Genomic DNA, 23,933 nt, shown 5'->3' with positions numbered 1-23,933 from the left:
AACTACAATTTAAAGATAGATTCCTTTAGAAACACTAAATGTGAAGAAGAAACTAGAAAGCACGCCTCTAATTGTTGTGTCCATATGAACAATCCTAATGTTGATTAATTCACACAGTTCAATAATGAAGGTGCAAAAACTCTGACTGAAATTGCATGTGTACATGATAGTCAAAATAAGACACTTCTGGTTCCTCATCCCACAAAATCTGTAGTTAAAACATTTGCACACCTTGCTGTCATAATCAGAAGTGTTCACACACGTGTGGATCACATATAACAATGAATCAACAAGCCCTTCACAAGATCTCATCTGCTTCCGGGCCTCTTCCCCTGCAGAGCTTAGATTCCTAAGGGATAAAAACAGAATAAAAATGATTATGTATATTAATAAAATACTGTATACTGGTATTCTTATGATCAGCTATATGCATAACCAATTATCAGCAGAAAGAAATCTGCTTGGATAAGAGAATGATCTTGAATTTTAACTAAGTACAAATATGTAGCAGAGTTTTAATATACTCCAGAAGATGTATACTTTAAAAACACTTTTTTTTTTTTAAAGGCTTTTGGCACACAAAGGGATTGGGCAAACCAATAGGATGTTTTTACTTCATTTAAAGCGAACCCCAATGTCTTATCAGAATTTCATTTGAAAGCTCCCTCCATTTCAAACATGAAGGGATGCTGTTCTAGAAACACAACTCCAAGACGTCTTTTGGCATGCAGAACAAATTGATGGCTCTTTGGGACTCAGCTAAATTGGTCACCCCCCCCCCCCAGAAGCTAGTTTTTTAAAAACAAACTGACAGCTTAGAAAATATAAAAGTTGCTTTCACTAATAGTGTAAATTTACTGTGGTATATCATCACTTATGTTACATTTCTATCGGATCAATTTAGACAGCTTGCCAAAGCATAGTTATGGCAACAAAATTATGGTTTGTGTGATGTCTGAATGGACACAACATAGTTACAGCTGTTGCTTACCCACCAGAGACAACTACCTACAGACTGGAATGCTGAACAGAAAGTAAAAGTGAGGAAGGATCTCTACACCATAATTTGGAAAGCACCTTTGGAAACTCAAAAAATGATTTGGCTGATTTAGTTTTATTAGGAACGATCCATGAAAGTAGTTTTAACAATATCTAATTATAGAGAAAAGGAACACACTGAATACCCCAAGGATCTATCTTGCTGTGAAAGCCACAAGTAATGGCCTGATTCAAGATTCAGTTGTGCTTAAACTAGCACAACGTGTGTTCTGGATTAGAGCTGGGGGCAAATCGAGGTCAGCAGCAAGGAACTCAGCAAAGCGGTATAGTCTATGGCTGGCTAATATTATCAATGGTCATAACCAAGTGTTCTGGAGAAGGATCAGAAAGAATTCTGTGGCCAGGGCTGAAGGCAGTATATTCACATGAGTTTTGATGTGCATTCTGAAGATTATTTGCAAGGCTTTGTGAAGAATCAAGAATTAAACTTGACAGCTTAGATCTTTACAAAATCTTCAGTTGTCTAGCCAGGGATGTACCTTCAAAATAAACACATTTTTTCAATTTTCAATTTTTTTTTTCAGTTTCATGGAACTGATGCAGTGTTTGAGAGGTTTGATCATATTCTTATTTATTTATGTGAAAAATTAATACCCCACCTTTCTCCTGCTGAAGCAAATGCCCAATCCAGTTTACAAAGCTCCAGAATAAATGTAAAATGTATCATAACAAGTAAAAAGAAAAACATCAAACAAAGCATTAAAAAATTAAACACTAAAACAATAAATCAAAGCAACTCAAAACTCACATATATCATTGAACGGGGGAGGGGGAAGAGAACAAATTAGTCTCGATTCATGTGCATGGGAAATACGTAACTAATAGAAATTGTGTCTGAATAGTGGAGCATGTCCAAGTTCTGTCTTTTAATAAACTTTCTTGTTGTTACACAAGAATATTTTGTTTGGAAAGAACACTATCAGTTCCTTTCTTCAATCATGCAAATGATGAAGTGGCACCGATATCTGCTTTTTAAACGGCTCTATGCAATACACAGACACCTCCCCTCAAGGAAGAGACATGCAATTTTTGTCCTTCAGCAGCAGACCCATTACCTGCAAATGAATAAATGACCAGGAAGTTTCACATATACACAGATGCAATTGCTGCTCAAAGCTGATCTCTTGGTAATTGAGTTGATCATTGTATAGCATCTGACCACTGATTCATGGGAGAAAGTGACAGAGAGAATAACAGCCTAATCCTACCTAACCCCCTCTGCTATGTGGAGATGCAGTGGCACCACCATGTCATCAGCTGAATCTGACGAGGGAGTTTCTGGTTTTGTATAATTCATTCAAGCCTACCCTAATAAAAGGTACTGAGTAACAGTAGTGATTAGCTAATATGCTAAAGCAGTGATTCCCAAACTTTTTGAACTGGGACCCACTTTTTAAATGACACTCTGTTGGGACCCACCCAACTTTACAAGCCTTTAAAAAAAGGGTTTCACTTTACCAGCTGCTCAAGACTGTGTTTTTATCCTCTTTACTACTGGTTTGGGAGGTGGGATCTGGGGGTGGGATCTGTCTTCTGGAGCAGCCCTGAAGGTTGCTGCAGCCATTAGGATGTTGCCTGATTTATGAATGTCAAAGGGTTTTGCTTCTAGAATCTTCTAGAAGATTCTTCTAGAAAGAATGAGACAGGATCAGTAGCAGTGAGGGAACGTCACGGAAGTGGTTACTTATTTGGGTTTAATATGAAACGTGACTATGGCAATATCGAAAAATGAATTCTGTTGTCTGCTGAAAATAACTAAACACCTCTGTGTGAGTAAGGGGTTAATATGCCTTTAAATGCTGAGTAAAAGATTCAGTAAGGCTCTGTAGAGATCTTGATAGCAGATAGATAAGAACTATAGAAAGAAGAAATGATACACAGGTGTGATGATTTAAAATTAGCAGACTCGCTTTGTACATAACATGAAATTGGATTGTTTGACATCAAAGGGTGTAACTGATGCAGCAGAATTAGGAGTAACTGATTGGTTCCGATCCCTTGTGAGTTAAGGAGGTTTTGCTATAAAAAGGTCAGTTTGGACATTCAAGACAGTGAGGTCTTCGGACCTACACCCTTTGTGGTTCTTCACTCAGCTTGGCAACTGCCGTGAAGCACTCTGCTCAAATGGACGTCTGCCAGCACTGGTAACTGGATGATTAGTTAAAATCTTCAAAGTGGTACAGATAGAGCTAGGTTATTGTTTTCTTGTGCTATCTTGTACTCCACGGAAACACCGTAGAAGAGCTCTCTTGCTTTTGGCAATGGGAATGGTGCTTCACTTTTGGAGGTGCTTTGCCTTGCCTTAGTGAATAAACTTTTCTTCTACTTTAAATCAGCCTGCATGTGTATTAAATGGTGATATTTGCTCAAATAACTTAAATAAGTAAGTTGGCAGTGTCTTCATACCTGCACACTCAGCACGGGTGGGGCACAGTTGGGGAGGGGGCTTGCCTGTTTTGCGTTCACCTTGAAGGTGTGCGGACAGGTGTGGGAGCTGCTGGATTGGGTTGTTGAGATGAGCAACTGGCTGTCTGCCCCAATGTGCCTGTTATGCTGGAGTGGGTTACTGAGACAAGCAATTAACTGTCTGCCCTGCTGAACATATTTATGTAGTGGTTAAAAAAAACCCCTACATTTACATGGAGGTAGCCCCACATTCACAGGCAGGTGCACTCATTGGGCATCCCGCCAATAGCATTTTGCTGCCAGGTAGGATTGTGGAGCCATGGGAGTATGACAGCCTCTGAAGGTAGCTTTGCTCTAGGAGATAGGAACTACATCCACATTTGCAGGCCACTTCTGGGGAGGCAGAGCTGTTCAATGTAGCCACCAGAGGGTGATGGGTTAAAAACACAGTGATTTACCTCAGGCACCCTGTTGTGTTGCGCAGAACTAGAGATGTCTGGAATTTAATTTTATGATCATCATCAAAGGAAGAATTATTCCACCCAGAATGAGGAACTATCACAGTGTTTGTTAGTGTTGAGAGCGCATCTCTAATGATTGTCATCTTTACTGCATCACACGAAGACAAGTTCCAGAGAACGCCTATGGGAGAAAAAAGATGCATTCTTATCTTTTAATGGCAAAGATCATTAGGTATTTATTTCAACTTGTATACCCTATCCTAAAAAGAACATGGGATTGGTCACAGCAATTAAAGACACAGCACTATTTAAAAAAAACTTAGCAGCATAAAATAAACAAAGTTGGATGATATAAAAATGGAGCAACATCACTCTAAATCCCAGTTGCAAAATGCCAGCCCAAAGAATAAATATTTATAGTTCTTTCAGCTGATATTAAATATAATCATGGAATGTATGAGAGAAGTCAGTCTCTGTGATATGAATGGTAAAAACCTCCGAGAACGTTATAGATCAACAGTAGCACTTTGAAAGGTAATAGGGAGCCAGTGCAGATGCTGGGCCACTAGGGTAATAAAACTTAGAAGGTTTCATTACAGTCAACAAATATAATCCAACACATATCCCAGGACATTTCCCACCTTAAACTTCAAGAAAAAGAAATGTATTTTCTCTATAACCAGCAAACTAGAATGATTTAGTCTGTAACATTGCATGTATATTCTAAAGCGTGTGAAATCAGCTGTAACTTGCCATCAGAGTTAAAATACAAGGGACAGAATGACTTTCCAAAACTATGGAGGCATTTTTGATTCAGAGTATTTCATTAACGGAATCAGTGTTGCATTGATCTGGCTACTTTCCAAATAAAATGGAATGCAAAATGATACTTGTAATGAATTTGTGTTGGGTGAGGTGTCATAGATATTGTTGTATAGGAAATGTATCTCACCCCTCAATAAGAAGACAAAAGAACAATCCATGGCAAAAGAAAGAGAAGAAACATATCTACGTGGAACAAGTTGGAAACTACACATAGATAATAAAACTTGTACTTTCTCCTTATAGCTCAATGTAAGCAATCCAAAATGAATGGACTGGGCTCTTGGCTTACCCTCTCTCCTATGTTGTTGCAGACAACTTTATCACCAATTTCCTCATTTAACTTATTTTACAAGAAATAATTTTTGTCTATTAAATACTGATGTCATACCTTGGGGAAAAATACCCTGGAGGAGAATATCTGGGAAAAATACTTTATTAAATACATACAAATCTATAGAGATCAGTAATAATGAAGTGTAAATAACTACAACTGCGTATGCTGCAGAAGACCATTTGTTGCAGAAGACCATTTATGAATTTAACATTTATAAAATATTATCTGAGTCCACACTGAAGTTTCTTCTTACTTTTGTTGCTTGTTTTCACGATAAGCACTGATTGCTTGGTTCAATCAAACAAACAGGTGCTTTGTCATCAGTTAAATCTTGGCTACTTTGAAGCAATAATAATTGCTGACGGAAAAGGCCTTTTCCTTTTACTAGAAAAACAGAAGCATCTAATATTACAGGAGATATGAAAAAGAGTCCCAAACATTTTGCTAATGACAAGCACACAGTCTTTCACAAAACTGCTTACCTAACTGCTAAACCAGGGGTGTCAAACTTAAGGCCCAGGGGCTGGATGCGGCCCCTGGAAGATTTTCATCCGGCCCTCAGGCTCTCAAGCTTGCTGAGGTGTTACCGCTGAAACAGCAACCAACATGAAAATTGGGCTTTTTCCAAATCTTGAAATATGATCAAGATTTGTGTATTTTCTCTTCTGTCATTTGCAGTTAATGAGTTTCTATATGAGCACAAGGTCTGATTTCTGGCCATTAGATGCTTAATAATGTCACTTTCTGCTTAATGACATCACTTCCGGCCCTCAGCAGGAGCCCTGAATGCTAACTTTGGCCCTCTGTATGAAATGAGTTTGACACCCCTGTGCTAAACTTTAAAACACACAGGAAAAATGCCATGAATGCTTTTATTTCCTTTAGTAATGTTAGGCTTATAAGAAAAAAATAATTCTAGGATTCCACACTGCAAAGCATACCCATATGGATTTCTAGTGTATAAGGAAAATACTTTTTATTTTCCTTATACACTAAGAACAGGGACAGGTAATCTCTCAATGTCAACAGGGAATCTCTCAATATGGAAAACAATTGACTCTAAAAAAAACTTAATGTCTTTTAGAGGGTAAATAGCAAAAGCATCCTGTGCAGACTATCTAAACCAGCAGCTCCCAAACGTCTTACCTATGCCAGCATTTGTGGCAGATCCTGGGCCCGCTGCAACAAAGAAGTTGCAAGGCAATATGGGGCGCAAACTAGAAGCCACTTCCAGGTCATGCTGGCCTGCAACCCATGTCATTGGTTGCTTTGCACAACGTCATACTCCAGAATGCCATGCAGGCTGCTTCTGCAAGGCATTGCAGGGCACCATGCATTGCAAAACAACCAATGACATGGATTGTGTGCCAGCACAACCAGGAAGTGACTTCTGGTTGCGGCAGACTCACAACCCACCAAAAATTGAGATGTGACCCACTGGTCAGTTTGGGAAACGCTGATGCAAACCAAGATGACATATCATATGAGGGTTGCCCAGAAAGTAATGCACCACATTTTTTTTCTCAGTCTACAGTAATGGTACGAATGCGAAACTTTAGATATACATTATTTGAATTTTCAGGAGTGCGCACACAAATTTTTGGTTTCTTCAGACAGATAGCGTAGCTGCAGCAGTGTTTCGAAATGGCGTCTGTAAGTGATGTACGTTACAAGCAGTGTGTCGTCATTGAATTTCTCACTGCAGAGAAAGAAACTGTTGGGAACATTCACAAACGTTTGTTTACAGTTTATGGAGAATCTGCAGTTGACGGAAGTACGGTTAGTCACTGGGCACAGAGGGTGAGGCCATTAGAAGGCGGTTCGGCAGAGCTCCAAGATTTGCAGCGTTCGGGGCGGCCATCCACGGCTGTCACACCTGACAAGATGCAGCTTGCTGATGTGCTCATTCACGAGGACCGACGCATAATGACTAGGTAGTTGGCGCTGAAGCTGTCAATCAGCAAAGGAAGTGTGGATGCAATCAGCCGTGCTCTTGATTACTCAAAAGTGTGTGCATGATGGGTTCCACGCTGTCTTACGGTGGACCACAAATCTCTCAGAAAAAAACATTTCTTCTGAGTTGCTGAAACGTTTTGAAGATGAGGGGGAAGCGTTCTTGTCCAGGATTGTGACAGGTGATGAAACCTGGGTTCACCATTTTGAGCCCGAAACAAAACGACAGTCGATGGAATGGCGTCATCCTCAATCTCCACAGAAGAAAAAATTCAAAGCAACTGCTTCCGCCGGTAAGGTCATGATCACTGTGTTTTGGGACTGTGAAGGTGTCATACTCATTGATGTGATGCCAAGAGGCAGCATCATTAATTCTGAAGCTTATGTGAAGACATTAACCAAACTCAAGAAGCGTTTCCAGCGACTTGGCGCCATAACAACCCAGGTGAATGTTTGATTCAACATGATAACGCTCGGCCTCACACAAGTTTGAGGACCTCGGAACACATCACTAAACAGGGTTGGACTGTGTTACCCCATCCACCCTACAGCCCTGACCTAGCTCCCTCAAACTTCCACTTGTTTGGGCCATTAAAGGATGCCATTCGCGGAAGACATTTTGAGGATGAAGAAGAGGTGATTCGCACAGTGCAGAAATGGCTTTGTGACCAGAACAAGGAGTGGTACCGACAGGGCATACATGCCCTTGTGTCTCGCTGGAGGAAGGCCATAGAACTGGATGGAGATTACGTGGAAAAATAGGGAGTGTAGAAGAAACATCATTCTTTCTTGTGTGTAAGTTTCATTGTGTTCAATAAATAATTGTTGAAGAAAAAAAATGTGGTGCATTACTTTCTGGGCGACCCTGAATTCTGGGCGTACAACAGAATTCTACCTTCCACTTTTTAACAATCAAGAGTCTACCCCCTGTAGCTGTCAAAAGAATAAAAGACATATGCACAAAATCTGAAACAATTTTGAAGTGTGAAGCATACTCAGTTTTTAATAAGGTGTTAACTCAGGTGTTCTTCTCCCCCCCCCAAAAAAACCCCTAAAAAAACTATATGTTATAGAAAGTTCCTATAAACTAAAACGTTCATGAGCACTTCATTACATCAGTTCAGAGGTCTATAAGGCCCTGAGGAGCCCTTTCCAATAAACCCACTAAAACTTTTGTATTCAATAGCACGGAACATTTTAAAGACTTCTGTTTGCATTTTCTTCTTCTTTTATTTGTTTTGAAGTTCTGTGAACAGAATTTTTGCTGATTTCCACTAAATTCTGAAGTCCTCTGTGCCCTGAACATTTCAGTTTGGGGGGGTGCACCCCAACTCTCCTGAAGTAGATTTTTGGCAGGCATAAGAAAGCTGTTGTGCTGAGGAGGTGGTAGAAAACTCACTTCTGTGAATTTCCTTCTGCATGTGCTCCTCAGAATACAGCCCGGTGTTTCTGCAAATCTGTGTGTTCTGTCCCCTATTTCATATCTCTCTGACTGTAGTGAATGATCATCTATTTCAAAGATTGGCTTTGACTTTGCTATTTAATACATAGTTTTCCAGACTGTTCCATCTCTATGTGGGTAATGATATAAAAGCAGCTCATAAATGAAAGCATATATGATAACAGAACAATGCAAAAACTACAATTGTAATTGTATCTCCCGAAGCTGAAAAATTCCAAGGAACTGAGGATGATGCTTAAGAGCATCATTTATCCTTCCTCCACATAATACCTGATTAAATGCAAACATTTATTGGCCACTAGGTATTTTTGAGTACTGCCTTGAAAAGATCTGCATGCAGATTAAGACTGTCTCTGCTTTGAACAACATGAAACGAAGTGTTCAGTTTTACAAAAGCTGATCCTCACTTTGCTAAACAATGCTATATATCTAAACAATGCTGGGCACAGCCAAACATCCACATGTTACTTAGAGCCTTTATTTGACCAGCATTTTCCTAGACAATACAGTAGACATTTTGAAGTTCTTTATTTAAAGGTGTTTTTGTCAACTAGCTGCTGAATAGACTTACTGACTTAAACAGGCACTTTGTCAAGCTTGAACCGTACAACCACTTACTAGCCTAACAGTTTTGACATCTTATAAGACAAGCCAGAGTATGTCTAACTGTACTCCCTGCTAAATATGGCTAGTAAATAATTCACAAGGTTAAAGTGTGACCTATTTACCCATGTGTTCTATTCTATTAGAGGCAACCTATCATTATGTGCTGAGAATAAACCAACAACATGAAAATAGATTGATTAGAATATATGCACTGAAAGATTAATTAAATGAGCAACATCTTCTGTTACCTTATTTAAAATTAGCTCAGAAATATAAACTTGAACCAAGACATCAATGCCAGTACATATAAATATGCCATTTATTATCCACTACTGCTACTCTGGATTCCATTACTATGTTAAGCAGCAAGACAGTAGTTATAAAAAGGTGATTTAGAAACAACTCTGAAGGAAGCTTGGGAAATAGATGCTGGTTTGACAATGTTAATGAATCAATCAATTGGAAGAAAAGCTTTAAGATCTGTTCCAAGAACAGATCTCTAGAAATTAGACTGAGGTCTAATTTAAATGTGATGTTTGGCATGTGTATAAAGATTACATATGCAGGGTTCCATTTAAACGGGTTGGCCCTTCCTGCACGCAGTATGACAGCGTGCTAGAAATTTGCCAGGCATTATGTGGGCATGCTAACATTGCATATGCAGGAGTCAGTTTAGTTTTAACATGATGTCAGGCATGTAGGTTTATTCTCAATGTTTCTATGTGGGTTGATTTTTACACACATCAGAAATCATGTTTAAATCAGGCCTCAGACTGGGTTAACAAAAGTATTTGGATTGGATCCTAAAGTAGTATTCTGCAAATGAAGCCCTTTCCATAAGTGAAAGGAGTCCATCCACAAGCATGACTCTCCTTCCGAAAGGAAGGGGCTCCAATTACAGAGTAGTGAGTTAGGCTCCAAAGCTTCCAAAGCAAAATTACTGAACACCAATGAGATTCTGGTATACTGGCATTGCAAGGCCTTCAATGCCTCTCTCACTCAACCAGAGTGTTGTCAGATAGTAGGATTCCATGGCATCAAAAATATGATAATGTGGTGCCAATCTGGACAAGGAGAAGAAGCCCTGATTTCATTTGGAGGGAAAGGCAGGATATAAATAATTCAAATGAAATAAATACAAATTCAAATAAAATACATACAGAGCAAATGAAACATCATAGGAAACATTTGCTCTCAGGAGAAAGTTGCCTTAAAGATGACAAAAGGAACGTATATGAACATATAGGATCTTTTAGTGGACTATCTAATGATCGAGTTGGAGTAAAAATATAGTGGTTACTATGGTGATAAAGTTGTCATAAAAATTATAGCTGAAATAGGCAGATCTTTTTACTGTCACCTTTAGAATCGGGTATCAGTGTATGTTTTCACCAGTATGGTAAACTCACTGCATTTTGTGTAGGAAGACAACTTGCAGGATTCTAATGCATATTCAAAACAACCACGTTCTTCAGTTTCTGCGGATATCTGCTAACGACAGGGACCATGTTTCAGGAACATCATGTATAGCACTGAAGCTTAGTACAATGCCTGTAGTTTAATATATCTATATATCTTCATTGTCCAGAAACCGCTAAAGATAAGTTTGTGATAAAACCAGCAAATTGCAGCCAGAAGTAACTGATGAAAAAATTCTTGCCTGCATACGCAACAAACTCCTTTTTGAATGGTTGAGAACACACACTTCATTTAACATAGTTCAGTCATTACGACTAGGATACAGTCCACTTAGCAAAGCAAATGTTGCAGGAAAATTGCTAGATAAACTTTGAGAAGCCGAATGTCTAAGAAATTTAACACAAAATTGAATGCAAAAAGTCCAGTGGGGGAAATTGTTAACCTGAGTCTTGATGGTTGGAGTGATCTCCACAATGGTCCCATTGTAAGTGCCTTTGTGACAGTAGAAGGGGGACTGGATTACTTAAAGAAACAATTGATACATCAGAAAAATGTATACACAGCAGAATACTTACAAAACATAGTGGTAAAAGTGATAGCAAACTGTGAGAAAAGATTTAAATGTCTAGATAGCTGAATTGCACATAATGCTTCAAAATGCCAGGATGAAAAGAAATCTAGAAAGAACCAAAGCACAAGCTAGTGACATATGGCTGGAGTGCTCATTTGATGCACCTCTTAGCCAAAGTCTTCAGTGCTGCAGAAATAAAAGTTAATGTTGCTGGAATGGCAAAATACTTCAGTAACAAGCACTTTACAGCAGCTGCTCTGAAGAAAGGGGGAAGAACCAATCTAACTCTCCCACAGCACGTGCTACAGAACTTGGTAGTGGAATATTTTGAATATTGTATCAAGAATTGCCCTAATTTGGTATACCTATACACAGAATTGAGGGGAAAGAAAAAAAACAACTGGTGCCACTACCTCAACCAAAGATCTCAATACTGAGCTTAAGAGAAATGTAGATCACTTGCTAATTACCTGAAGCCTGGTTCCATAGACCAACATAAAGTAGGAAATGCCATGTTTTTTGCTGTTGAAATTTGGAAGGAAATGAGAAAGATCTCAAAAAAAGAAACACGCAGCAGCAGGCAAATGGAACAGGCACTATCCTCAGTTCATTTTCCTCCATATGGTATCTGGATCAGTTCTTAACTGTTGAGGTGGTCGGAGCATCACCATCTCTCCCATCTCTCCTGTGAAGGGCCCAATCCCTAACTTAAGGTAGGTGGAGGGGAGAAAGAGGAGAGGAAGAAATAAGGGGGAGGGGGGAAAAAAGCTTAGAATATTGCTACTCAAGAACTGAGCCCAAAGGAGCTCAGTTGAGAGTCCTGTTGCTCCAGCATGAGACAGGGCTGCTCTGGGCATGGGATGCTCTCCTACAGAAGAGGAAACAATCAGGTAGCTGGTCCTATATTGTGGGAAGGATGATCCTGCAGGATGATCCTCTTTTTCCTCTACCAGAGAAAAGGCTTTGTTAAGCATGACCAGATAACACTATCTGATAAAAGTTTGGAACGCTCTCTTAGATTTTTTTTTCCACTGAAAAGTCTATATTCTTTCCCCCCCTTCTTCCTCCATTTGCCCAATTGCCTTTTATGTGTGCTGACCAAAGCTAACAGTCAATAATGAGCAAATTCCTATATTGTCACATGTTGACATAACAAAGATGTATGTATTGTTGTAACTGCATGTTTCTATATTTAAAATCAACGGAAATATTTTACATTGTTGTTTTAAAAATAGAAACAGATGCTTTATTTTAGTTCTTCTCCTACTTCAACAGACATTATCACCACAGTGAAACAAAAAATTCCTAGTAGCAATTTTATCATCATGAAGAGTGCCAAACATATTTCCGCACAGGCTATATTCTATCAAGAAATCAAAGAACCAGAGCATGCTGGATCCATTTTAACAAACCATTTCGAGGTTGCAAACATAATTTACTGTAAATCAGCAATTCGTAATCCTGCTGCCCTTTTTCTACACATGATTGTTGAATATATACTATTCATATAATATATTATACTGATATAATGCTACAAAATGATGTGTATCCCCTGTACTACTCTACTGGCTCTGTTCTATTACTATATGAAAAAAAAAATTATGACTGCAATCCAGAGACCAGTGAACCATACCAAATTCTTAGAGAAATCAACGTTACTAAAGCATGCAGACAAGAACTTAGGTCCCACTGAATTAATGCATTGGGTGTGCATTATTTACTCTAGACTGCACCCTGCACTGAAAATATGGGGTACCAAGAATGCTATAAATGCCTAAAAAGAATAATATTCCTAAGTTTGCTACTCAGAGCACAAACCTAACCAACTTTCCAGCACTGGCATAACTGTGCCAGTGGGGCATGTGCTGCATCCTGCAGTTGGGGGGCAGTCACAGAGTACTCCTCAAGGTATGGCAATGTTTGTTCCCTTACCTTGAAGTAGCATTACCCTTATATCAGAGCTGGAATGTGGGTTAGGATTGTGCTCTCAGAGGTATTTGTGACCAAGACAGTAAGATAAAATCCATTAACTGCCACTGTAATTTCAAAAGTAATAAATCACATCAACTTTAGAAGCAGAGCTTACAGAAAAATGAAAAATGAGATTCCAACGAAGAAACACAAAACATTCTCGGACAGAATAAGGCTGTTTGGGGAAGTGGAAAAATATAAGGGTTATTCTCCCATATCAGCAATACTAAAACCAAGACTAAACACATCCTTTGTGATTCCACTGCACAGCTTATAGGCTAGATGCAAATGATTAAATACAAACACAAAGATAAAGAACAACTCCCCACACTATGAATTTAGGACACAAAGCACTCCTTAAAATTGTCACAGCTAAAAATGTTAACATGAATGTGACACTTACATAGAACTAGCTCTGAGAAAAACCAGGAGTACTTCAAGATGCTGAGATTATTTTGGCAAATGCCCACACATGCCTCAGAGCCAGGATTTTGCATCCATTATGCCCACATATTTCCCTCTCCCCGACACAGGCATTAGGTAGAAAGAACCTTCCTACTAGGCAATTATTACAAGGGCAGAGGCCCTGTAGATCTTCATTCTGAAGGGTTTGGAAGAAGACCTCAACTGATTCCTGTTACAGTCTACCCTAACTTACAAAGGTGCCAAACTGGTATAAAGACAACATCTGCAATATACATTTGTTAGGAGGGTGAGGGCAAAGGGATGCCTGAAATCATCCACTCAAAAAGGATGTGACTGAGATTGTCAGCAGCACCAACCATTTGTTGATAGAGGATTAAGCCCACCTCATCAGGAAGCAGACTGTTTCCTATGAGAGTTGCATTGTTGGTTGCTAGCAGCACTGATCAGTTCCCACATGATGTTTTAATGTTGAATTAGACCTAAATCACAATATTTAAAGCATATAACCAAGAAAGCACCAATTTCATTTTAGTTCAATGATTTACAGACCATTATGGGGTTAATTGAATGGACTTAGAGTGTGAATGTGGACTTAGAGCAGTGGTTCCCAACATTTTTTCACTTGTATACCCCTTGTATACCCCTTGGCATCCCATTTCCATAAATTGTACCCCTCATATTAGCTCTGCAAGGCATTTTAATATAGATCTGCCTTTTCCGCCATTATTCAATTCTTTATCAAGTACCCCCCTAAAGGTTTGACAAGTTCCCCCGGGAGTACATATACCCCAGGTTGGGAACCACTGGCTTAGACAGAAGGTACTGTGTGTCACTACAAAGGCTTTCTGACTTGTGAGGGCATGTAAAGAGGGTGGGAAGGGGAAGGAGAGGGAAAGGACAGAAAAGAAAGTGTCATTTCTTCATTTGTTTCATTCACACTGGAAGATTGCAACTTCTACAATTTATTGTAACTGGAATGTTTCAGCAGTTAATTTGGCTAATTGCTTAATTTGTGCTTTACACTCTCTGAAAAAGTGTCAAATGCGCTGGATTCTAACACTAGGAATCGTTACAATTTTCTGAAACTAAAACTGATCACAACATAATCTGATAACATGCTTGTGTGCATGTATATTAGAAGTTACAGAGTTTTTAATTAAAAAACAGATTTTTTTAAGTTAATAGTTAAGATGATCTTTGAGAATAAACTCCATTGTGCCAGATTTGTTAATGATATTATTATTGTTGCAAATTGCCTGAGGGGCACTACTGTCGGCCAAAATGCAGGGTCAAAATCTTTAACTAACATAAATACAACTGAGTCATAAGGCAACCAAATGCTGAACTATTATTTTGATACTCAATAGCAGAATTTTTACGAATGAGAGATCTGAATGTAAAAGTAGTGACAATGGGAGGGGCCAAAATAATAAGTACAGGAAGGCACTTGGTACAAATATGCATACTAACATTTCCTACATACATAGACTTAACAAGTTATATGGTCATAAATAAAGACCAGCATATAACCTGCTCTTTAATAATATTTTTAAAAATACATAGTTATTCCAAAGTACCTTCCTGCATGTTGAGACAAACTTTTCCTAACTATATGGATCTCATTTCCTAGCTATAAAAACTTTACCTGTGACAAGTTCTCTTACTTCTGCATCAATTGATTTTCTTAGCAAGCGTAAAAGTGCAGGTATTCCCCCAACGTTTTTCATTGCTATTTTATTTTCATCGGTAGACTTTCCATAAACTAGGTTCCGCAGAGCGCCACAAGCATTCTTCTGAACTTCAAGGGCCCTGTGATCCAGTAGATCAACCAGATGTTTGATTCCTCCTAACCTACATACCTAGAAAGAAACATTGAAAACCAGATTCATTTAATTTATACTTTTAAAAAAATGAAGCGTACACTTTACATTCAGAGATAGTTCTCTCCTACTTCATATATCAAGTAACATAGCTGCTTCATAATATCTGAGAATTCTGAGGGGGAGACAGCAACTGTTACCCTGCACATGCCCGATCTCGTCTGATCTTGGAAGCTAAGCAGGTTCAGGCCTGGTTACTACTTGGATGGGAGACCGCCTGGGAATACCGGGTGCTGTAGGCTTATACCATAGTCTTTCGAGACTGAAGGTTGCCAACCATTTCTGAGGTGGAAAATTTGGAAAAACTGCAATATTGCAAAGAATTAACTACAGTTTTGGTAAAAATTACTATCTTGTAGATGCACATAAAGTAGAACTGAGAAACAAAAATAAAGTGAATTTTGGTGAAATTTCATCACAATACAAAATTTCCCCCAAAGTGGATAGCTATACCTCAGATTTAGAAAATCATTTTTTCCCTGCATCCATATTAACTGGAAGTTGAATGTACATATAAGAAGCTTGGTGAAAAAAACTGTAGAATGAATATTGCAGAATGTAGGCTATTCGTCCCTCTTGAAATTAAAATTTTTTTTAAAAAAATATTTAATAGTGTATGAAAGAATAAATTTAACTGGAAACCTTGCGAATACCACAGGCAGGATTTGACCTGATGCAGTTTTTCTGAATTTTAGTCCCTATGATTGATGTCACAACACCTTAATACAAAACACTGCTTGCTACTAGTTCACAGATAAATAAATTAATATGATACATTTTATTTAACATATAATATAAAGGTCTATTGTAATTACTAGTATAATAATTCATAGCAACCTAAATGTTTTTAGTTTGTTCTAAAAAGCCTTTGATACTTTAGATATCAGTGTTAAACTATTCAGTATAGATCAATGTTTGAGAACATTTACTGGTTTAGAGGTGGATATTCTCCCTGCTAGACTTTCTTCAGGTGAGTAAATCTCCCTTCAGTATTACAACCAAAGGGGCATCTTTCTTGACTGCTATCTACTCAACAAACTATTTCTTTTGGTTTCACTGAAAAGCTTCTATTTGCTGAGATGTTTTTGACATTCTAGTGAAGTTACTCCAGTGTCAGGGAATTATACAGGAGTGGTGCCAGAAGACGGTCAGATGGAGCACTGGCTGAGGGTCCATCCGGCCAGGCCAGCCTCTAAACCTGCAGTACAGTCATAGCACTCAGTGCACCATCAGGAGATGGCACCATGCGCAGTGCTGAACTTCATCTTTAGGCTCAGTGCTAGCACTAGAACTACAGAGTGCAGTTATCATAGTGGTCAATGAGCTGCATCCCAAGCATAAATATGGCTATGTTAAGTCTTTTTGCTTTTTTAACTCAGTGGAACAAAACAATAAAAAGAGGTCATAATAACGGCTTTCTCTGTGTTGAAAATCTGTAAGTTTTACATACAGGCAATTGGGAGCTTTTTTAAAAGCATTTTTAATAAAGAAAAGCAAACAAAACAAAAAGTGTTAACAGAGAATTCAATTTGATTTGTGGATTTGGAAATTATCTCCATAACCATTATTTGTCCATGGATGCTTCCTTTAAGCAAATAACATAGGGTGATAAATTAATAAAGTGATGGATTACTTTATTTAACCCCTGCTAATTGGGTAAGAGGCACTTTTTCAAGTGGGTGCTCCTTTTTTAGCAGGGGGAGAGTAACTGGCCCACCTCACCCCAGCAGTGTCTGTTCTAGTGGCTGTCTGCTGGTATTCATTTGCATCTTTTTAGATTGTGAGCCCTTTTGGGACAGGGAGCCATTTAGTTATTTGATTTTTCTCTGTAAACCGCTTTGTGAACTGTTAGTTGACAAGCGGTATATAAATACTGTTAATAATAATAATAATAATAATAATAATAATAATAATAATAATAATAATAATGACAGAACAGACATTGCTTTGATGCAAAACTCAAAGTGAAATGACCCATTCTAATATCTCTGAAATATTCCAACCTTGTTTTTAATAAGTAAGCCTCTGAATCATACCTCAGTTTTTACTTTGTTATCTCCAAAGCACAGGTGCTGTAGGTAGGCTGCAGCATTGGCTTGAACTGATGGGAACTGATGCTGAAGCATGTGAATGACTTCAGGCAATTCTGGATCCCGCCATGCAAATTCTCTTCATTAGATAAGCAGAATTCAAAGGAAAGTGTGAATTTGTGTGTGTTACATATTTCCATCTTAGAAAAGTTTTGCAGTCTAGCCGATATTTTACAAAGATTTCCTGTTAAAACTTAAATAAATTAAAATTATCTCAAAGATAAACAATTAAAAATGGACATCCTGGAAAGTATATTAGAATTATTTTACTACTTCAATTGTGTGCAATTCATTAAATATCAGTTTTCTTGCCTGGGATCTTTTTGGATGCTGTCTATGGATGGAGATCTGGTTGTGCCATCATCAGCAGGGGTTGCATGTTGCATCCTGTTGTAAGTGGAATCTGAGAGTCGATAATGAAGTGACCTGTATGGTTCTGCGTAGGTAGCTGTTGTATTCAGAGCATAATTATTTCTTTGGTATGTAAGAGTACTACGCTGACTGGATGATCTTTGTAGATTTCCAACACCTGGTATATAAAATAAATATTAAAAAAAATTCCATGTGCGCATGTGCCCATGTGGTGCTGTCTACTCAAATGTACAGGCGCCCCCTGTATCCACGGGGCTTCCACTCTGCTCCCCCACGGATATGGAAACTACATATGGGGAGAACCCTATATAAATAGCGGCATCCCCACATGTGCCCATTACAGTACCTTTGTTTTTCTGTAACAGTACTTGTAGTGCGGGTGTTTCTCAATTAACATTCTTGCTTAGCTGAAGAATCAAACAGGAAGTTCCTGCTTCCTGTTAACATTCAGTTAGTCTCCTCTCTGTAGTGTGCAGGCTGGTTGCCTCTATGTTTGGTTCTTCAGATATGCAAGGAACACCCATGCTGCAAGCCCCATTTCAGAAAAACAAAGGTGCTGTAATGGGCACACGGGAGATTCACAGGTAAATGAAGCTGTGGGTACTGGATGCTGTATGTTCTATTGTTTTCAATGCAGCTTACTTTCAGAAAAGTGTGCATAGGATTGCAGCCTTAGCCACTGTACTATCCCAGAATATTTTGGGATAGAATTTCACATCTACCTGATCCAGTTCGGTATAATGCTGTTTGGGACCCTTGGTGTACATCTGCTGTTCCATGATTTGGAGAGTGGTAGACTGGACTATAATAAGGTCTACCCTCGAATATGGGGGTGATGTGTAGATCAGGAGACACAGTTGAGCGCAGTTCTTGACCAAGCTGGCTGTGCTGACTAGCATATGAACTCCTCAAGCCTAAAAGGAAAAAAAAAAAAAGGAAATTGTGTGCATCTCAGTTGCCACATAGAGATTCTAAGCTTTATATGACAATATATTAGGTTCTGACTCTGTATGTAGTTTTCCCATACTTATCATACTTGGTTGGAATACGGTCTTAAAGCAAAAAATCGTTCTGTATGATAATCTGTTTTTAAAAAGATTTTAAGAGATAAGTGGTACCTATTTTTTCCTACAAATTTCTTTCATGTATCCAATATGCCTGAGAGCATATCATATGTAAGAAAATGTCAATAGCACATTGTATCATAGAAAGTAAAACTACACTTTTATTCTCATCAAGGGCTGAAATCTCTTTGTAACATTGCATGTGTATACATTCTTCTGGTTTGTTTCCTAATAGTTTTCATAATAGTTTTAATCCCAAAAGAAAGATTAAATAAAAGCATTCATTCTATTGCAGAAACATTTGTAATAGTGGTCCCCCAAATTTTGTTACTGTGATTCCTGAAAAATACATAAATTTATGAATCCCACCGATATTATAGTTAGTTGCAATTCACACTTTGAGAAGCCATGGAGTAAGAAAAAAGGTCTGTATAGCTCAGTATTGCCTATACTTAAAGGCAGGGGTCTCCAAACTTCGGCCCAGGGGCCAGACGCGAACCGCAGCCAGCTTCTGATACCCTAAAAGCCTCTGGCCCAGTTGACCAAACACAACCAGAGTTGTGCTAGTGGGGTGGGGGAATGGGGGTCATTTAAGTGTGTGCTTTATTTCTTAGGCTGTGTTGGTGCTTAGAGAAATCCTGGTCATTTGAGCCCATTCATTTATTCATTCATCTAACTTCCATTTCTAATTTATTTATTTAAATTTTATTTAATTTTTTTTTCTGGCCCTTGACACTGTACCGGATATTTGATGCGACCCTTTGGCAAAAAGTTTAGAGACCCCTATTTAAAGGCAATGGCTTTCCAGAGTTTCAGACGGGAGTCTTCCCCACCCCTACCTTTATGATTCTAGGGATTGAACCTAGTTCTTCAGAGCTTTGCAGTTCCCCCCAAAGTTGCTTGCAATTCCCCAAGGTGTCGTGACCCATGCTTTGGGAACCTCTGCAATACTATCAGAGTTCTTCAGATACAGTGTCTATTTTTTAACTTTGTGAATTCTGTTTAACATTTTTAACGAAATTCTGAGACAGAATACAATTTCCCATATAAACAGCATCAGAGCTTCTGTATGAACCCAAACCAATGATCTATTTTACCAAGGATTCAGTCTGTAACAACACTTCAGGAAGTCTGTACTAATTCTGCACTGTACTGGAGAGTGAGCCCCATCCTGACAATTGTGCTGTGACTGGAGTGAAGTCTGAACTGGCAGAGTTCAGAAAGCCTCACGCCATTCCTGGTGAGGCCCAAACTCCTGTGAATTACAGGCTGACTAGGAGGAAACTACATTTCCTCTGAGACAAATACAAACTTGTGCTTTCTATAACAAATGATAGCAAGGGAGAATGGGATCTGGAGTTTCCTCTGCCTTCAATTCAATTCAAAAGAGAGCAAGCTATAAATCCTGGTAGGAAATTCATTTTTGTCAACCATTTCTTGTTAATACCTGAAAAGATTCTACATTTTTCTTCAGCATTCATAACACAAACTCAAAATTTAGTAGAAATGAAACTAGCCTAACTCATCACAAATTTATACCTATTTAGCATGTCCTCTGATAGCCAGGATTTTAAGGATGCTCTGAATTAACCCATTTCTGCCCAGCTCACAGGCATATAAATTTGATCCCTGTTGTGCATTGTTGGGCAGAAATGGCTTAAGAAATGGCTTAACCACTGCTGACTGGTTAAGAGACACTTTTTCAAGTGGGTGCTCCTCTTTTATTTAGCAGGGGGAGAGTAACTGGCCCACCTCATCCTAGTAGTGTGTTTTCTTGTGGCTGTCTGCTGGTGTTGCATATTTTAGATTGTGAGCCCTTTTGGGACAGGAAGCCATTAGTTATTTGATTTTTTTTCTGTAAACCGCTTTGTGAACTTTTTTTTTGAAACGTGGTATATAAATACTGTTAATAATAAGTCACTTTTTTCAGTAAGCAAATTTTCTTTCTTAGTGTTATCACTTTGCACTGATTTTCGCAGGATCATGTATGAGGTGTCAATAGGTTTCTATATAAATTATAAACCTCTTGATGGTTAATTTTACTTTTCGGAACAAAGCAACTAAATTTCTGATCTAGTTTCTTTATATGATTTAGAATCTTATTTTCTTCTTTCAGTGATCCTATCTTGCTTTTTCCATTTAAAACAGAAAAATTCCAATTTAAGCCTCTCCTTGTAGAGTACCTTATCTATAATCCTAATGACTTTTGTGCTCTTTTTCTGTCTTTGCCAATTCTACAGTTTCTTTGTTAAAAAGTGGCAGCCAGAACTGTGCACATTGTTCAAGGTGACAGAGTATTAAGGGTATTTTTTGAATCTCTGAGCTACGGTTTGCAATTATGCTTGCTCTATGGAGCACTGCTTCATGTTTGGCAGGTGTTTTCTTTCTCAGGTGTGCACATTCTAATTTGAAAAAAAGAGTAATGAAACAATGCTTCAGTTCACACAGGGATAGCCCATCCTCACTGGAATGTGCATTTTTACTGGGTCGATTCTGGGAAGGAATCGGGAAGGAAGACTTGGGATCTGCCAATTCTCCTCTAGCCACAGTTCTTTTAAGTTGAGAAATTCAGCCTCCTTGCAGCTTCAAGGATCAGGCATAGCATGGCAGATGCTTTTCTGTTAGATCTGGGAATGAGTGGGTAAGAGGATCCAGGATGCAGCCAAGAGGTATTAAGGATGAGCTCCATACCCATCAGACGGTTCACCAATCTGAATTTTTAGTACAATGGCAGTGATAGGACAGCACCCATCAGAAAGAAGACAGGGATCCCTATGGAGGGAGGTTTTGCCTCAGCATCACACCATTCGAGGACTTGGGCACTACTAGTAGAGCCTACTCTTGTCTGGTAACTTTGGGAAACTTCCCTCCTTCATGCTGCCTACACCTACCAGTTGTGTGTTTGTGTCTGTATTCAGCTTGCAGGCAGCATGAGATCAATGTGCATATTCAGGCCTCAGGCCCCATGGTTTTGTTGGGGAGGACACTGGGGCATTTTATTTACCAGGCATGATTTTTTGCCATGCCAGGGGAGTCTCCCTAGTATTCAGGAAACCCTTCTTGGCCTGTTCTTTCCCCGAGGTTTCCCTGCTGCACAGGAAACCACCTATTTGAAAATATAGGGAGTGACAGAAATAATCAGTAATATAGTGAGGTGATAGTCAATCCTTTCAATATTCAAAAGTATTGTACTTGTTTACACTTCAACCACACAATTCCTCTCCAACTTCAAACTATGATGGGGTAGCCTATTTGCAACTTAAAGACTCATATGGCAGGGTGGGAATTGAACTCAGAATATGCACTTTCATCAAGCTATCCACCAGCACCCTAAGATCATTCTTCTGAAAGAACAAAGACAGCTCAGAATCCATCAGCGTCTTCTTTTTTTAAAAAAACATCTTTTTTAACCTCTGTTTAATTCTTTGGTTGGGGTGGGTGGATGTTCATGCAGTAATATCTGCCTGAGCTCTTTTGCCATGAAGACAGATGCAAAGAACTCACTTAATTTCTCTACAATCTCCCAGTTCCCATTTATCCTCCCTTCCTCCTTAAAGCCTAGCAAACCAACTGCTTCTCTAGCAGGTTTCCTGCTTCTAAAATATTTGAAAATACTTTTATTATTTTCTTTCATGTTGTTGGCCATACCCCCCTCAAAGTCTTTCTTTGCCTTCTGCATTATATACATTTCTTTTGTCATAGTACATAACAAAATGCAGGATATGATCTGAAATATAACTGGTAAATCACTGATTTAGAAGACATCTGAAAATAGTGTATTAGAAACTTTTACCCCAAAGGCAGGACTCCCCATAACCCATACCCACACTGGTATTAACCTCTGGCATCTGAGCTGCAGTACAATAACCTTTTGTTAATTAAAAACATGAATTTTCTGTGATATATTTTGATGCAGCTTAACCACTGCAGCTTTGTATTTTAAAAATAAACACAATAATTATAACTAAGGAACTCTTGTTACGTTTTCTATGTAGGCACAGATAAGGTCCTTTAAACTGAAGCAATATAAGACACAAGTCTAATGGCTGATAGCCCAAATTTCAATCTTTGTTCTTTGTGATTCAGCATTGTGGCAGTGAATAGTAACACCACATGTTCAGAATTGTTGCTAAATTTTCAGATTTCCATCTGTTGTTCCTATTAAGTAATATAATTGTTCTTTCGGTATTTTTCTTTCAGCTGCTCACTCCCGTGTTTGATCCTAAGACTTATTTTGTCTGTACACATGTGCTTAGAATTAGATATAGTGATGAATAAACCCAGCACAATGCTACAAAGAGGATATTGTGTCAGCATGACAAACAAATGCAGGGCAAGTGCTCAGGATGACTGTGATCCTGCTGTTGAGGTTTCTGAGATCATGTAAAGGTTAGTAACAAAAAACCAAAAGCTAGCAAAATTAAAGTAGGGGTGATTGTTAAGTTACCTGCATTTCATAGACTTGTAAAGTGAAACCCACTACTTCTTTAGTACAAATAAATTGGCAACTTTGAAGCATGCTATATTAAAAAAGAGTGCTAATGAAGAAGCCACCCACTGCTTAAAGCATCCTTCTGAAATAGCAAGCAATAGCTTTCACCACCTTTCCAATTAAAACTATATGGAGCCCAACCCTCTGCATCCTGGCACCTGGAGGAAGAGTGGCACCAAAATGGGCGACTGCAAATCCCCTTCCTCCGAGGAAAACCCCAGCCTCCGCAACAGGCTTCCTTGAGTGCGCCAGCTAATTCGCTGCCACAGACAAGAGCAGCTTCATGTTGGGCTTGCATGCCTGACACAGAGCTTTGGATCTGGCAGAGAAGGCCTCTGCCTGTCCTGCCCCCTTCCCTGACCAGTCCATGCCCTCATTCCACCTTCCACCTGCCCTGAAAAGGCGGTCTGCCAGCTGGTGGTTAGACTTACCACTGGCTGTGCTACAGAGTCGTCTTCTTGTCTCTGAGGCCCAGAACCAACTGGTGCTGGCCCAGTGCTCGTGCTCTCTCCTCCCCTGGTGCCGTAAATGTGCTTTACAGC

At 38.9% G+C, this 23,933-nt stretch overlaps 1 protein-coding gene across 4 annotated transcripts in view; it reads right to left on the bottom strand.

Moving 5' to 3' along the window:
- The window catches only part of PKP4 (plakophilin 4), a 156,293-nt gene that overhangs the window by 17,235 nt on the left and 115,125 nt on the right, over positions 1 to 23,933 (bottom strand). For all 4 annotated transcript variants that reach the window (XM_066612025.1, XM_066612027.1, XM_066612026.1 and 1 more), the window contains 6 exons: positions 18,558 to 18,749; positions 17,776 to 17,992; positions 17,410 to 17,542; positions 15,139 to 15,352; positions 3,924 to 4,107; positions 232 to 349 (listed from right to left, as the gene is read on the bottom strand). In XM_066612025.1, the coding sequence (XP_066468122.1) occupies positions 232 to 349; positions 3,924 to 4,107; positions 15,139 to 15,352; positions 17,410 to 17,542; positions 17,776 to 17,992; positions 18,558 to 18,749 (1,058 nt within the window). The remainder of the gene's footprint in view (positions 1 to 231; positions 350 to 3,923; positions 4,108 to 15,138; positions 15,353 to 17,409; positions 17,543 to 17,775; positions 17,993 to 18,557; positions 18,750 to 23,933) is intronic.

Source organism: Tiliqua scincoides, chromosome 1 (assembly GCF_035046505.1).
Source record: "Tiliqua scincoides isolate rTilSci1 chromosome 1, rTilSci1.hap2, whole genome shotgun sequence".
Classification (NCBI taxonomy): domain Eukaryota; kingdom Metazoa; phylum Chordata; class Lepidosauria; order Squamata; family Scincidae; genus Tiliqua; species Tiliqua scincoides.
This window is presented reverse-complemented; position numbering and strand designations above follow the sequence as displayed.